Raw genomic sequence first — 14151 nt, 5'->3', positions numbered from 1 at the left:
TTGATTAAAGCTGTAGTAGAATAAGTAGCTGTGATATTCCAAAGCAGTATTTGTATTTGATTATTTATTAGCTTGGGCATACCTTCCATATTAGATTATTAGTTTGTAAGTAGAAGAACCAAGTAATATTAATTTTCTCATATATAGTGAACAATAAAATTTTTACTTTTCCTGAATCACTGCTTATTATTGACTTGAGAGTCTGTTCAGGAAACTTTTATTTCTTCGCAATTGATTTTATATCCACAGAGCTTTTAAATTCATAGAACAAAATATTCAGTTGCTAACTGTAAAAGGGGTATTACATTCACGGTGCTCTTATTTCTCCATTATTTTAAAGAATAAAATAGAAGGTATGAAACAAATTGTTTTGTAATGATAGAGGATAATTTTTGAATCATATTACTTGGTTGATATTCTTCTCTTTTCTTTTTTTTAATGTTATTTCCTATAGGGTGCTGCTTTAATTAGAATGCTGGCTAATTTTATGGGCCATTCAGTATTTCAGAAGGGTTTGCAAGTAAGTAAAATGTTTTACACATTCTCTCATATTTCCCGTGTGTATGCACGCATGTGTGTATATGTTAAACATATTTAACAACTTCGCAAATTAATATAAAACTGCTGTGCTTGAAGAAAAACTATGAGTAAGGTAAGCAGTATCCAGATGACAGATGAAAGTTTTAGATAGAATACTTGCCTCAGCCAGTAAGATGTAATCATTGCATAATTTAGAATCTCTTTCACACGCTCTTAAAAATTATAGTGATTTGCAATTATATTAAATTCTAAATCATAACCTTTGAAGATTTTCTAAAAATCGACTTCTATTTAAATGTGCATATATATATATATATATATATATTACGTGAAAAAGAATATGTTAACTCTTACTGCTTTGTGTTTGAAAAAAACCTTAGTGCTATTTTTTAGAAACATGCATTTTTATCATGTTTTACTCTTGTTATGCATAAATAGTTGTGTTCTAAGGATATTTGAATGTTTTTCAATTAGATAAAATTTAGACTATTTTTTAAAGAAAGGAAAATAGATTTTATTTATAGAATGAAATAAGGAGTCTCGGAGTGGATTCTAAGACAGAAAAGATATTTAGGCTCTTTAAAGTAAACACAATATAGCAAAACAGAACTTTTATTTCATTGAATCTGTTGGAGTAAATCATGTTTCTAGCAGCTGTGATTGATGAATTATTTATGATGCATTCTGCTACTTAGAAGTGTCCTTTAAAGTAAATTGATGTTCACCTGAAATACAATTATGCTAAGACAGAGAGAGCAATCAATCTTATCTGTTCGTAGTAAGCTTTTCATTTTGAAATTTAAATAAACTACATATGGGATCAGGTCATATTTTAATAGTGTAATTCTCTCTTTTCTCAAAAATAAACTGAAAGATAAAACACTAAGCTGAAGTTTAATATATTATGACAAAGTTATGTATACTAAACACAACAAAGAATATATATGAATTTCTCAAAGAATAATGTATTTTTGGAAATTATTTTTACAGATTTGTTTCAGCAGGGGTGGAACTTTACTTTAATCAATTCTTTCCATTTGAGACACCTTCAGAATGACTAACCTCTGTTGAACCAATTTGCTTCATCCTTAAACTCTCTATTCTGATCACATTGTTGGCAAATCTTTTTTTTTTTTTTTTCCCTCAGGAGTTCCCTCCCTGAATATCAACTCTCTGGAGGAATGTCCTGCCTTATCCCCACTCCTTTGTTTTTCTCCATTGAAGCTTTAGCATGACAGTTCCAGAAAATATCTAAGCTTTCATAAGGGCAACACAGATTGAATTTGATTTCCTGGTAGCTAGCTGATGTGAAATCACTTTCTGTATACATTTTATTGTGTTCTTTCTCATCTATGTGTATGGATTTGCTCATCAGGTTGAATAACTATAGTTATATTATTTGGAATATATTATTGTTGAGCAACAGCTCTCTCTACATATCTTTTAAATTTTTAAAAGTGTATGCAAAATACATTTATTTTAAAAATATATCTGTTCTACTGACCAAGTCTGTTAAACATAATCTGAAATAATTTATTCTCCAACTTCCATTATATTAAGCTTTCATTTGAAGCTTGAATTAATGTATGCCTTTATGCACTGGTACTTGATTTGGTTAATTTTCAACAGAGGGATGCTGTGTTTGTCAACATTGCATTTCATTTGCTTTGTGACATCTCATTGATCAGATAGATCTGTATCCTTCAGGACTTTGCTTGCAGCTTTATTTATACTCATCACTCAAACTGATTTAGTGTATCATCAGCAGTTTGGATTAGTTTACAGTAGATCCCTATGTCTAGGTGATAAATTATCATCTCTTGTGCATGAAGATGTATGGGATGCGTTTTTGGAAATGACCTCCTGAACAGACATTTCATGTCAAGGTACTAGTGGTCACAGAGTTGATATTAATATATTTGCCATCCACAAGACCCTGGGGAGTGCTGGCTTACATTTTGTTGAAGAGCTAATCTGGACCATCAATGTTTACCTCTGCTGGAAAATCTATTAATTGTTTTTATCCTTGCTACAGCTATGTCTGTGTTAACAAAAACAGGAGTTTCTCTGCAGGCAGGCCCAGAATTAGCTCTATGGGTATATACAGTTCAAATTGTAATTTTAAATATATTTTTCCTATTTTAAAAATACTTCCTTTCATTTTTCCTTTCTCTGTCTTTTCTTTCCACCCCCCTACCCCCCACCAAGTACTTTAACTTTCAGGTCTCATGTTACCCTTAAGATAAACATAATCATGATGATCTCTTCTAAAAATTATATCCCAAGTGTCAGGATGGCCGAGTGGTCTAAGGCACCAGACTCAAGGTGTCTACCTAAAAATTGTATTCCTGGGGAGTCGGGCTGTAGTACAGTGGGCTAAGCGCAGGTGGCGCAAAGCACAAAGACCGGCATAAGGATCACGGTTCGAACCCCGGCTCCCCACCTGCAGGGGAGTCGCTTCACAGGCGGTGAAGCAGGTCTGCAGGTGTCTATCTTTCTCTCCTCCTCTCCGTCTTCCCCTCCCTTTCTCCATTTCTCTCTGTCCTATCCAACAACAACAATAACAATAATAACTACAACAATAAAACAACAAGGGCAACAAAAGGGAAAAAATAAATAAAATAAATATTAAAAAAATTTTAAAAAATTGTATTCCTTACAAATTTTATGTCATTTTTTAAAAATTATTTATTGGGGGATCAATGTTTTACATTGAACAGTAAATACAATAGTTTGCACATAACATTTCTCAGTCTTCCACATAACAATACAACCCCCACTAGGTCCTCTGTCATCCTTTTTGGATCTGTACCCCCCCCAACCCACCCCAAGTCTCTTACTTTGGTGCAATACACCGACTCCAGTACAAATTTTTTGCCTTTAAGACATATGTCAGCATATTTTGGAATAGAACAAACATTTTTTAAAAAATAAATACAACTGTGGTCAGGTGGTGATGTACTTGATTGAGCATACATGTTACCATGCGTAAGGCCCCATGTTCAAGCCTCTGTTCCCCACGTACAGGGGGAAGACTTCATGAGTGGGGAAGCACTGCTATAGGTCAATCTCTCTCTCTCTTTTTCTCTCTCTTTTTCCATCTCAGTTTCTCTCTGTCTCTATCCAATAAATTAATAAAGAAATAAAGGAATAAAATATTATAAAAATAAATAAATATAACTACAAATGTATGCACATAATGTAAATTTCAAATATAATATTCATATATTAAATACAATATAGAAAGGTAGTAGGCAGGATCAGGCAATAGAACATCTGATTAACCACACACATTACCACATGCAAAGACCCTGGTTTAAATCCCAGGTCCCTACCTTTATTGGGGAAGCTTTATAAGCAGTGAGTGCTGTGTCTCCTTTTCCCCCTCTCTACGTCTGCCTAACTTCTCTCTCAATTTCTCTCTATCCTATCAAATACAAAGAAAGGAAAAAAATGACTTAGACACTGAGCCCCATTGATAACCCAATAATGCTAAGTGGCAAAAATAATAATGCTGAGGAGGAGAAGGAGGAAGAGGAGAAGAAAAAAGGCAAGAAAAAAGAAGGAGGAAGAGTAGAAGGAGGAGGAGAAGGGGAAAATAAAGTTAGTAGGTTTCTGAGAAGTTTATGTGATACTTTGTATGCTCATATTTAACTTACAAATTTACATTTTCTACCATCCATAACAGTTTGTATTGAAAATATATTTTTTAATTTTAATGTATACATAATATTCCTTAGGAGTAAGGGATTCTAAAGTTGTTTTGAGAAAATCCCAAACATTTTTTTTTCCTGTGCTTAGACATATATAGTCATTAAAAATCAGTCCTGGTTTCCAGTAATGAGTTGACTGCCACTTTGATATGAAATTTAACATGAAATTTAGCTTAAATAGTTGTTGGGTTATTTATACTGTTCATAAATAATATGTTGCAAATAAATAATTGTATCTTGAAAACTATGCTTACCTTATAGTATGCATATTTTATTTATCAAAACAGTGGCAGGTGTATATTAGGAATCATGCAGCAGTGGAAGAAGTAGAGGCATGTGATTGTCATTTCATGTCTAGCTAATCCTGGGTCTGATAAGCTACTCAGTCTTTAGCCTTCTCTTTTTTTTTTTTTTTTTTTTTGCCACCAGGGTTATCACTGGGGCTCGGTGCCTGCACCAGGAATCCACCGCTCCTGGAGGCCACCTTTTTCCCTTTTGTTGCCCTTGTTGTTTATCAGTGCTGTTGTTACTATTATTGTTGTAGTTGTTGTTGGATAGGACAGAGAGAAATGGAGAGAGGAGGGGAAGGCAGACAGAGGGAGAGAAAGATAGATACCTGCAGACCCGCTTCACCACCTGTGAAGCGACTCCCCCGCAGGTGGGGAGCTGGGGGCTTGAACCAGGATCCTTACTCTGGTCCTTGCACTTTGCACCACGTGCACCCATATTTCAGTTTCTTAGAACCTAAGGTTTGTTTAAAGCACTTTACTAATTTGACTATTAAAGCTTAATTAATTTAATATGGGATATCTGCTTTAATGTAATGGGGACATTTGTAAGATGAATATGCAAAATTGAGTGCCATGAAATGAATCCTTGTTCTTGAATTTCCAGCTAATTGAATATTAACATTATGTGACTTTCCACATAGTACAGTGCACTATAACTATAATCAAACAAGACTTTTATTAGATTTTTGTTTGTTTGTTTGCTTTTACTAGAAACTACTTTCTTCATTTTTTAATTAAGAAATATATATTAGTTGCCCATTTCCATGGCTTGTGGTAAATGCATTACACATTTATTATTAAGCTATAGTTGTTTTAGATAACATTTTCTAAAGGTGTTTTGAAATTTCCTGGAGACTGTCAGTGTGTATTCTATCTATACTAAGGTGATGATTTCTATTTGCGATTCTGGAAATTACTGGAAACTACTTTTGAGTCTTATCACCTTGGAGGCCTGTTAGATTTTTGTCTTGAAAATAAGCATTCTTGATGAATTTTCCTTTAGTGCCTAAACATTTAGGGGATTAAAGCAAGGGAATCTCACCCCTCCTTTTCTTCCCCCCTCAAATCACTTAATTAGCAAGGTAATGGTTTTCAGTACATTCATTGACACATGGGTATATTTCTCATTTCTCCATGATAGGTGTCTACAAAACTCTCTTTCCCTGTCATTCCCTTCTTCCCCACAATACTTTGCTTTGGTATTATATCACACTCAGTCCCAGTCTAGGTTACGGAAACTTGAACTGGGCAATCTTGTTTTTATAGAGACAAAAAGAACAGCTACTTTGATGCTAAAGGAGACTTAGTAGATTTAGACTTTCTAGGTTCTTATTCCATTTCTTAGCATTCCACACACATTCTCAATCAATACTCTGATTTTCACTGAAGAGATCTAATAAAGCCATGAAATTTACTTGAATCCTAATTTCTACTACTCAGAATTTCAAATCACAGTCTGGTTTTCAGTTACATTGATTACAAAGCTAGAAGAAATACACAACTCTTTTTAGTCATAACTGAAGAGTATCTCTAATTTCCTTTAGCTGATAAGCTAAAGCACTAAGGTTAAATTATTTGAAAAAATGTTGATCTAATATTGGTTTACAAGGCTGTAAGATTTTTTTCTTTCTCACATCACTTTAAAGAGAAAATAATGATTTATAAAGTCATTGTCAAATGAATGCAGTTTCTTAATCTTCCTGTGATAGATATCTACATACCATGAAAATTTTAATACTGTCAGTTACACCAGTACAAGAAATTGGAATATTTCTTTAGTTAATTCTCTATCTAATAAATAAATAAAGATAATAAGAAAGAAATTAAAAAGAACTTAACTATAACTAATGAAGGATTCTTATTTCCCCTCTTATATGATTTATTAATGCTCAACAAGATTTAAGGATAAAAAGGGTACAGTTTCTACCACCAGAGTTCCATATCTAATCCCCTCATTTCCTCTATTGGAAGCTTCCTTAGTTCTTCATTTGTTTTACCAGAGGGGTGTGCCTCTGTCTAAGCTTCCTTATTCTTTATCTTTATGGGGGTATGGACCAAAGATCTTTGTGGGATACAGAAGGTAGGGAGACTGTGCCTTCTGTAATTGTCTCTCTGCTGGACATGGGCATTAACAGGTTGATATATATCCCTAGCCTATTTCTTTCTTTCCCTAGTGGGGTAGGCCTCTGGGGAGGTAGATTTCTAGTACACATTATTGAAGTTGTCTTCCCAGAGAAGTCAGGTTGGCTTCAAGATAGCGCCTGCACCTTGGTTGCTGAAAAACATTATGATGTAAAGCAGAGCAAATTGTTTAATAATCAGGAAACTAAAGGTAAGAATCTATCAGATGAAATTTGGGGCCTTCATGTTAGAAGAAGCTAGGAAGTCTGTTGTATGTATTACAAGGAGCTCATGGCTTTAGTAATTTTTGCCTGAGCCTGATAGGCTAAGAGTATTGTCTGGGAAGATGGTGTCAGATTTAGGAATAGGACTAGAAAGCTGGATCAGGGCAGAGTATAGCTTCCAACTATGAGAAAAGTATATAAATACATTTAACTGTAAACCCCATCAGTTTGACCTAGGGTCCATGTCAATTCACATTTAGCACAGGAACCTGTGTAACCTCTGCATCCCTGTTGGTCTGAGCTTGGATTTCATAGTCATGGCTGAGAACATTCTAGTCTGCTCTCATTTTCAGGACCAGTGGCAGAGGAGGTTGACCCACCCTCCCTTCAAAGTGGGGCAGTTTCTTCATTGTTGTTCTGTATTGAGAGCAAGGTCTTGTAGAGGCCCACAAAAGGGTTTATGATGTTGTTCTTGATGGAGATGACCAGTGATGGTGGAGAGAGGGATCTGTTAGAGGTCTAGGCCCATCATATCTATGCTGGAATTCCAGGATTTGCTGACTAGGGCCTCAGATGTGTAGCCTCTAGATTTCCACTCATACATTGCATGAGATTATAGCTGTAGTGATAGTAGTAATGAATTGCAAGCAGATAATCTAAGATACTTCATCTCTATTTGTGTTCTGTTGATTAATTACTATCTTTTTAAAATTTTAATTTCTTTATTGGGGGACTAATATTTTACACTCTATAGTAAACACAATACTTTGTACATGCATAACATTTCCCAGTTTTCCAAATAACAATAAACCCTCATGTTCCAGGACCTCCACCCCATCCACACCAGAATCTTTCACTGCGGTGCAGTACACCAACTCCAGTTCAAGTGCTGCTTAGTGTTTTCCCTTCTGATCTTGTTTTTCAACTTCTGCCTATGAGTAATTACTGTCTTTTATCCAGGAATTTTAGCATATTAACTCACTTGCTCATCTTCTCCTCATGTGTATGTGTAATGTTTCTGTAGTTAGAGCAGAGTGTTTTCAATAGTTTTGTAAGGTTATATGATGAGAGAAATGAGAAAAATCAAGCAGTCGGGGGTCGGGCGGTGGCGCAGTGGGTTAAGCGCATGTGGCGCAGAGCTCAGGGACCAGTGTAAGGATCCGGGTTCGAGTTCCTGGCTCCCCACCTGCAGGGGAGTTGCTTCACAGGCGGTGAAGCAGGTCTGCAGGTGTCTATCTTTCTCTCCCCCTTTCTGTCTTCCCCTCCTCTCTCCATTTCTCTCTGTCCTATCCAACAACAAACTACATCAACGATGGCAATAATAATGACCACAACGAGGCTACAACAACAAGGGCAACAAAAAGGGGGAAAAATGGCCTCTAGGAGTGGTGGATTCATGGTGCAGGCACCGAGCCCAGCAATAAGCCTGGAGGAAAAAAAAACCAAGCAGTCACTGACCATCATAATTTCATAATTGTGTTTATTTTGTTGTCATAGCCCAATTTCCTCTTCGAATGGGTTCATCTTGTTGTACGTGGGTGAACTAGTACTGGTATCGTGTCTAAAAATTTTGTTTCTAGGGGCTGGGTGGTGATGCACCTGGTTGAGTGTGCATGTTACAATGTGCAAAGAACCAGGTTCAAGCCCCCAGTCCCCACCTGAAGGGGGAAAGCTTCACAAGTGGTATAGCTGTGTTGCAGGTGTCCTCTGTCTTTCTCCCTCTCTATCATTCCCTTCCCTCTCAATTTCCAGCTGTCTCTATCTAATAAATAAATAAAGATAGTAATAAAAATTATAAAAACATAAGTTTCTAAAGTCATCACTCTTCTAAAATAAGGAACTGAAAAATAAAAGACAGATTTATTTTTAAGATATTTTACTATCTAAAAAATTTCAAACTTTTTGTTTGCATGATAGCTGCCCTTGGCCCAATCCTCCTGGGATATGGTAAATACTCGGAGGAAAATCTAAGCAGCAGTTTGCCTAAATTGCTTTTAATTTAAGACCAACAACACATAGGACATCTGGAGACCAAGCGTATGTGTTATCCTAGTCCAGAATTTTCTTCTAGCAATATTGTAATGAGTAATGATACATTTGGCTATTGGAACTTTACATCTGTGGGACAGGCAGTAGGAAGCCCTGTAGTAATCATTAACTTCCTCTTGCATATAGGTTCAAATTATATTTTTATATACATTTTGCATTTCTAACCTATATCACCTCATGCCCATCTGTGGTATTAATATTTCCAAATTCATTTCTTGCCCATCCTGTAAGGAAGCTTCATCATCCTATAAGGAAGCTAGCATAGCCACTTGGAAGTTTCATGTTTATTTAATATTATGTAGTGATTTTTTTTCTTTTTTTATTATAATGTTAGAGGCATATGCAAAGCCCTTCCTGGTAAGAAAGTAAGATGTCATATATGCCTCTGTTCTCTTTCTCACTTGGACAGTGATTAACTTTCGGTGTTATTGATGGCTTCCTTTTTCAGTGTGAGCCTGGAATAGAAATATATTTCAGTTTTTATTTTTTTATTTATTTTGGATAGAGAGAAATTGAGAAGAAAGGAGGCGTTAGAGAGGGAAAGAGAAAAGAGATAACTGTAGCACTACTTGATCACTTCTGAAGCTTCCCCTGTGCCGGAGGATCCCAGGAGGTTAAACTTGGCTTCTCTTATGTGCACTCTACTGGGGCCACCACTGAATTGGCCGATGTATTTCAATTTTGACTGTATTATTTTGTTTCTGTTCCTCTTGAAGTTCTTTGTTATTTTACATGTTCCCTGGAAACCTTCTTTGCTCTTATGTAAAATTACTACCTTTAAATTCTTCCTTTAATAAAAAAAATGTCCATCCCATAGCACCTTTCAGCAATTCTCAGATCTCTCTTTTACTAAGTGTCTTATGGTTTACATGAAAATACATTTATTTCATTTACTTGTTGCATATGATCAGTAAATTAGAATGCATTTTAAATGCATGGTTTAAATTCCTAGGAATTAATTCATGATTTTTCATAAACAATATAGGATTATTTTAGAGTATGTAGTAAATAATTTTAATAGATTTTTACATGACTTTCACATTGTTTCATTTTTACTTGTTTAATTCACCCTACTTTATTTTCTTTTTATATGATTTTTAGAAGTATAAAACTATAATTATGAAATCCTCACATAAAATTGACTCAGTAGGTATTAAAATTAATTAATATATGGTGCATTTGTTTTGATCCTCTAAAAAAATATATCACTTTAATGATTTGAGCCTAGTAGTGGCATTCTTCATGTTGCTATCAACACCATAGAATTGAAATTTAAAAAAAAGATCATCCTTAAGCCTCATATAAACTCAAGCTATGGAATCTATGCCAGTGAGTCACCTTCTTGCTCAACCACTGAGGGTAATTCAGTATCATCCAAAACATGTTAAATAAAGAAATATTCCTCTTGATTAGTATTTAACTGCTCTTTTCCATAAGGTAACCTACAACAAGATGTTTGGCTCTAATTATCAGGGTGGAAATTGCTTATGCAAATCACTGTAGGGTAATGAGGTGTGGATAAAAAGCAAAAGGGAAATATCATTATTATTGGTTTGTGCTCATAAAATTCTGATAGCTTGAAGGTAATGACAGGCACAAAACCATAGGGATTATTAGTAGCAACAACATACTCAATAACTTGTGTTCCAATGAGGAAGTTATATGTTAACATGTGTTCCGAGGATTTTTATTTCAAACCTAAGGTATGAGAGTGCTTGCTCCCTTACATTCTGGTTTACTGACAAATGAAAAGTCCAGGAAATGACAGAGCAACAGAGACAGTGTGTCAAAGTTAATTTCCTTTCTGGACAAGTTAGTATTGTGTTCATACATGATGATAACTAAAGCACACTTACTCTAACAGGAGTGAACATAAATACTTTTTGGTTTTTTTGGTCAAATTTCTCCATGTTCCTTTTAAACTACTATGACGGCACTACTTTAGATAAACAATAGGTGGAAAGGTCAACACACTAAAAGTTTATTGTAACTACTTATCACTACATGATAAATACTAACAATGCTAGTGTTTAGCTGTTATAGTTCACCGAATTAGCATTTAATTTATTAAAGATCTAACTGTAAAGCCAAATTTGATGAGTAGAGTATAGAGAATGAAATATAAATTTGAGGGAGTCAGGCGGTAGGTAGCACAGTAGGTTAAGCCCACGTGGCGCAAAGCGCAAAGACCCATGTAAGGATCCCTGGCTCCCCACCTGCAGGGGAGTCGCTTCACAGGCAGTGAAGCAGGTATGCAGGTGTCTATCTTCTCTCGTCCTCTCTGTCTTCCTCTTCTCTCTCCATTTCTCTCTGTCCTATCCAACAACAACAACAACATCAATTACAACAACAATAATAACTATGACAACAATAAAAAACAACAAGGGAAAATAAATAAGTATAAAAATAAAAAAACTTAAAAAATATAAATTTGGGGAAATACTCTATGAATTTGAGAATCAAGAATGTAATCTTTTAATAAAAACACAAATACTTTCAAAAATCAAATAGTTGTAGCTATTTATATATCTGGATGAGAATGGAAAAAAGTCTTCTACTCATCTATTTTAATTGATGTCTTTATTTACAGCCACTGATTAATTTTAATTATTTAGTTTATGAAGTAAGTGTTAATTCACCACTGTAGCTTATAGCACTAACTAAAAAACACAATTTTTATTGAATGAAAATTTATTAAATTAAAAATTGAAATGCTGTAATTGATAATTCTACTTGGCACTTAAAAACAATATTTCTATTTGGTCACTTTATGGCATTTCTGCAGCATCATGAAAGGCCTTATAGATTCATATTTAGTAGGGGGCATTTTGGTGACTCACCTGGTAGAACATACACATTACTATGCCCCAAATCCTGGCTTCAAGCTCCTCCTGCTCTCTACCTGTAGGGAGGAAGCTTTATGAGTAGTAGAGCAATGTACCAAGTATCCTGCAGGAATAGAGTCTAAGCCATACACTGATGGCTCTGTGTGTGTGTATGTGTGTGTGTGTGTGTGTGTGTGTGTGTGTGTGTGTGTGTGTGTGTGTGCATGTCGGTCCGCATGCGCTGACTAGCTGCTAGCTGACTCTGTCCTTGTAGCCTTAGCCTTTTGGCAAGTTCTGAAGTACAATAAACTTCCCTTAGAGGCTTGTTTCTCTACCCAATTTGGCTCTTACATCAGTAGTTTCCTTTCATGTCCTTTTTTTGCATTTATTTTTCCTGTTATTTTAAGCTCTTGTTGTTAAATTTTTCGGCTCTGGCCGGGCGGGCTAGCTTCACGGGCGGGTAACAGAGACATGGAGACAACGGCTGGGCAGGGAAGCTGTATTTCTTTATTCAAGAACAACGATTCATAAACTAAACCAAACTAATCACCAAACAGAACTCTGCTGTCTCTTTGCGGAGGCGCAAGCACTCTCTCTTACTCTCGAACTCAGGAACCCTCTTCAACTCTGGAACTCTGACACTCTCCAACTCTCGCTGGGTTCCTTCGGGGCGGGGCCAAGCAGGCCCACGAAATTTAACTGGACTGATCCAATTCTCTTGGCAGGGGAGAACTAGAACCCAATGTAAAGCATACAACAAGCTCTACTTCTGAAAGTTCATGTACTTGGCAATGTTGCAAATTTTCAAACACAGACACACACCCTCAGGCCTTGGGAACATGCCTTTTCCTTGCTAGTCATTATTTCATAATTGCCTCATGATTTTAATGCAAGTTTAACAATAGTCATATGTCATAGATGTATAAGAATATAATTATGTTTTCCTTGTTTGTAAGTATCTAAGTTGCTCTCCAATATTTATTAAATAAACTGTGCTGTATAATTTTAAACCATAGATTCTCTCATTGTATTTTCTTTTGTAACATTTTATTATATATATGCATACATAGATTAGTTAGAGAAAGAGAGAAAAAAAAGAGGCCAGAAGACCTCTCTGGTCTGATTTATGATGGTGCTGGGAATTGAACCTCGGACCTTGAGCCTCAGACAAAATACTCTTTTGCACAACCATTATGTTGTCTCTCCAGCCCCCTTCCATTGTATTCTCAACTGTTAATTCATATACATTTCTGGAAGCCTATTGCCAATCTTCCAAGATGTTTTACCCCTATACAAAAGTAGAAATAAAATTAGAATAGTCTCCTTTTAAATATGCTAATCACACAGGATTGGATCTTGTAAATTTTCAAACATAAATTTTTGATTAATTTAATAAGTAACAAATTGCTTTGTAGGTATTTCACTATATGTTTTTTCACAGATGAGGTTGAATGTTTCAAAATTCTATTGCTTTCCATCTTTAACTGTATATTTATGTGTTTTAGAATGTAAAAGTCAAAATCGTACTCTTCATTATCTTGAATGTTTATAAAATGAAACAGAGAATTACAACATCAAGCACAAATTCTTTTCCCACATTGTATCTAAATGTAAATAAGTACTGTTATGGTGGTTGGGTGGTAGTGCAGTGGGACTGGCGTAAGGATCCTGGTTCAAGCCCCTGGCTCCCCACCTGCAGGGGGGTCACTTCACAGGTGGTGAAGCAGGTCTGCAAGTATCTTTCTCTCTCCTTCTCTGTCTTCCCCTCCTCTCTCCATTTCTCTCTGTCCTATCCAACAACAACAACAGCATCAATAACAACAACAATAATAACTATAACAACAATAAAAAACAGGACAACAAAAGAAAAAATAAATAATAATAATATTGTTCTGAAAAACCTCATGTGGGGCTGAGTAGTGGTGCACCTGAAAGAACATATGTTACTCTGAGCAAGAACATGGGTTCAAGCTCATGATCACCACCTGTAGGAAGGAAGCTTCACCTGGCCTGCAGTGCTGCAGGCATCCTTTTCTCCCAGTTCCCTCTCAAATTCTCTGTGTCTCTATTCAAAATAAATACATACATAAATAAGTAAATACACTAAAAGTAAAATTAAAATAATAAAAATAAATGAAAAAATTTAAAAAACTACATGTTACAAATTAATGACTTATGAGGAGTGCTGTGATTCCAAATCCTAAACCCACTTTTTAGAGCTTCTTTTAACAGCAGGTTCAAATAAATCCCAGACTCCACTTTATCTATTTCTGTTTCTGCCTATAGTAGAAAGAATAGTGTTATACACTTATTACAAGGTATGTAATCTTCTTTTATTTTTTTTTTTAACCAGTGCACTGCTAAGCTCTGGCTTATGGTGGTGCTGGGG

General features: G+C 35.4%; 1 protein-coding gene across 1 annotated transcript in view; it reads left to right on the top strand.

The window, feature by feature from the left end:
* Positions 1-458: 458 nt before the first annotated feature.
* TRHDE (thyrotropin releasing hormone degrading enzyme) overlaps positions 459-14151 on the top strand; it is a 161563-nt gene continuing 147870 nt past the window's right edge. Inside the window, exon 1 of the mRNA XM_060194935.1 lies at positions 459-520. Within this exon, the coding sequence (XP_060050918.1) occupies positions 473-520 (48 nt within the window). The 5' untranslated portion in view covers positions 459-472. The remainder of the gene's footprint in view (positions 521-14151) is intronic.

This window comes from Erinaceus europaeus, chromosome 7 (assembly GCF_950295315.1).
Source record: "Erinaceus europaeus chromosome 7, mEriEur2.1, whole genome shotgun sequence".
NCBI classification, from domain to species: domain Eukaryota; kingdom Metazoa; phylum Chordata; class Mammalia; order Eulipotyphla; family Erinaceidae; genus Erinaceus; species Erinaceus europaeus.
This window is presented reverse-complemented; position numbering and strand designations above follow the sequence as displayed.